This window comes from Nicotiana tomentosiformis, chromosome 9, assembly GCF_000390325.3.
Source record: "Nicotiana tomentosiformis chromosome 9, ASM39032v3, whole genome shotgun sequence".
Lineage (NCBI taxonomy): Eukaryota > Viridiplantae > Streptophyta > Magnoliopsida > Solanales > Solanaceae > Nicotiana > Nicotiana tomentosiformis.
In genome coordinates, this window is record NC_090820.1 from 3,095,453 (window position 1) to 3,098,697 (window position 3,245).

General features: G+C 36.3%; 1 protein-coding gene across 1 annotated transcript; it reads left to right on the forward strand.

The window, feature by feature from the left end:
* Nucleotides 1-485: 485 nt before the first annotated feature.
* LOC138899461 (uncharacterized) lies at nucleotides 486-3,010 on the forward strand. The gene is made up of 3 exons (XM_070185932.1): nucleotides 486-620; nucleotides 1,275-1,416; nucleotides 2,218-3,010. The coding sequence occupies exons 2-3, from the start codon at nucleotides 1,275-1,277 to the stop codon at nucleotides 2,760-2,762; spliced, it is 687 nt and encodes a 228-aa protein (XP_070042033.1). The 5' UTR covers nucleotides 486-620; the 3' UTR covers nucleotides 2,763-3,010.
* The last annotated feature ends 235 nt before the right edge of the window (nucleotides 3,011-3,245 follow it).

Genomic DNA, 3,245 nt, shown 5'->3' on the forward strand with positions numbered 1-3,245 from the left:
ATTAATACTTGTATTAGTTATATATTATACTTGATATTATGCTATGTATAAGCAATGCATAGAAAACAAGTGATTATTATGCACATAATGTATTCACGTCTAGTTTTGAATTAACGTCACAACTTTAACTGGATTCACTTCATTGAGCAACATACTTTGAAAATGGAGCATCAAAAGAGCCTCAGCCTTTCCTTTCTTGTTCTGTTATCTATAAAGTTAATTTTTATAGCTAAAGTTAAAAATTGTGGAGAGTACTTTTGTAAACATCCAATTTTTTAAAAATTATGCAATGTTTTAATACACCAAATCAAATAGTGGATAAAAAATAATTTTAGCATAACTAATGTCAGCATTACTAATACCAGCATTACTAATATACTCTATTCAGCACTATTCTTATATGTCGTACCAAACGACCCCTAAAGGTGTAAGAACTCTTGGAATTACGTATTACTCCTAATTCGTTTAGGGATTAGTCCAAAACGCCAAGCAATTTTTTATTTTTCTATTTCTCGTTCCTTTCTTTCGCAGGAATATAACTCCTTTCCCTTAACACTCATTCGCGTTCTTTCTCTTCTCCTGTTGAAGGTCGCAGCACAGTTTGGATCTTTTTCGTCAAGGTAGTTGAATTTAATCTATTATTTCTTTTTTTAATAAATAAATTAGTCAGAGTTTTGCAATTTGTATAATTTTTGAGGTTTCAGACCTTTTGCAGTTTTTCTCTAATACTTCTACACAGTTGTTTATCCCCCTCCTCTTTATTCGAAGCAAATTTTCAGTCTTTAAACCCTAAACGAGCATATAAAATTTTAAAACAAAAAATCCAAGGGTTTGATATTGGTGATGTTGATATCTGTGGCCTACTTATGAAGTAGTTGTATATTGGTGATGTTGCTAGCCCCTTATATTCAACTTCTTTTGCCAAATTGCCATCTGCATTTATTCTTTTTTAGTTCTCCTTTGTTATTTTGGATTTAGTTTTCTTAATATCCTGTATTGTTATTTCTTTTTATCGGTGCTTCTTACATCTTCTCTTCAGCCGAGGGTCTTCCGAAAATATCCTATCTGCCCTTCCAGGGTAGGGGTAAGGCTGCGTACATCCTATCCTCCCCAGATCCCACTTGCGGGAATACACTGGATGTTGTTGTTGTAATTCTCTTTCTGCAGTTGTTAGTGAAAAAACAGTTTCTTGAACATATCCTTCTCCTTAATTTTATCCCTTTCTTGTAAGACGGCAAAATATAAATCAATACATGAAATCTATCTGCAGCCAGATGGGTGATGCTATCCCTCTATGTGCCTCTCCCTGTGGCAATGCGACGGTTTCCTATCAGAAGGGCACGCAGAGCTTGAAGGTCGTGGTTTCAATTTACAAGAAGATTAGGCTTCCAGAGGCATTTGGTGGTCAATCAGATGGTAAGTCTTTTCACCTAAAGATTGTGTTTCTTGACTTGAAATTGTGGTTTAATCCTAGAAATTTATCACATACGAGCAGATAGTTAACTTGGTAGTCTTAATGAGGGAGCTAGAGCTGTGAATCCAAGCAAGGCAGCTCAGCGAAGTATCCAAGTATCAGCCCAACTCTATCTCCTAGGTCCCAGGAACAGTCTGCACAAAAATGTGCAGATAATATGAGTACGATAATTCACGTGTACTTAATAAATATCAAGTCTAGCCCTAACAGGGTAGTGGACGTACTGTGAATATTCTTAGGATATCTTGTAGGATCTTTCAATTTTAGTACATAACAGTAATTTTCTGGTGCTTTTTGAGATGGAATCCATTTGTATATGATGCTTGATACTGGAATCAACTAAAGTGGGGTGTACAAACACTTTTAGACTAGTGGACTATTGGACAAATTTCATATGGCAGAAGGAAGTTGTACTTAAGGAATGTATACACAATGTAATAAGTTGGACAATGTAGTCAGTGTGTCATAATCTTGCCGTTGATATTGCCATAAATTTATGAATATTCGTAGGAGCGGATGTAATTATAGTGTTTTTCTAGTTTGGATGCCAAAACAATACCACAACTTCTTTGCTGATATAGTTTGGAGACGAGAAGTTACTTCTTTTTAGACTTTGAAAGTAGTGATTTTTATTGCAAGTTGCCCTCTCCAATTGTGCTTGTTCATGGTCTTGGTGTGCTTGATTTTGTGTTTTCGTAACTTTCTTTGAGATGCTGAATATGTTGTTCTTGTGTTTATTTCAGGGGGTCTTGTAAGGCTTGAAGACATATGGTGGCTTATTTATAGTTACTTTTCCTTCTTGTGTATAGTCGCTGCCCTCCTGAATTTAGAACATGTTCCGGGAATTTTCACGTTCCTTTTCATGGTGGGTGGCTTTATAATTCATTTTACTGCGCACTATTCTGTTGTTTATTGGCATCGCGACATGCCTTTCCAGATAATTGGTGCCAAGGCAAAATTTATGATCGAGGTCATTCCTGTGATGACTGCAGCAGTCCTGCATCACCTTTTGGAGTTCAATTATGGGTATCTCGCTCTATTACTAGGTTGCACCACATATTTCTATGTGTTTGGTCACTTCATGCACGTATCATATGATATTGTGGAAAAAGACTTATTGCTGGAATTAGTAATGCAAGTTCTTGTTTACATGGTGGACGGAGAATTGTTAGTTAGAGCTTTGGCTTTGACCTTCTGCGTTGGTTTATGCTTCTATAGATACATGATATATTGTACTCCCGAAGTACCAAAACATCCTAAAAAGGAGTTGGAGCAGCTGCCTGTCTGATTTGAAGGTGTCCGTGGTTTAATGGTAATATTATTTCCGTGTGATCTATAGGTTATGGGTTCAAGCCGTGGAATTAGTCATTGATGCTTGCATTAGGGTAGAGTGCGGCCCTTTCCCCGACCTTGCATGAATATGAGATGCTTCGTGCACCGAGCTGTTTTTTTATTTTATTGCTTATCATGTGCCCTTATCACTTTGTAACCCGTATCAATTGTACGTCAATGGAGAAAAGGAAAAACATTTAGACACAGTTTCCATCAGGATTTGGCACATTTTTATTAAATATTAGAATGAATGAATTTGTCTCTATGAAAGGGCCCCAAAAATAGAAAGTTTTGGTTGTCTAAGTGAACAATTGGACAAAACATTTAAAAAGCGTCTCTTGTGTATCTAATTTTTTTTTATTGAATAAAGTTCATTTATTGAAAAGCCCGTGTCACGACCCAATTTCACGTATAGGTCGTGATGGTGCCCAACACTACA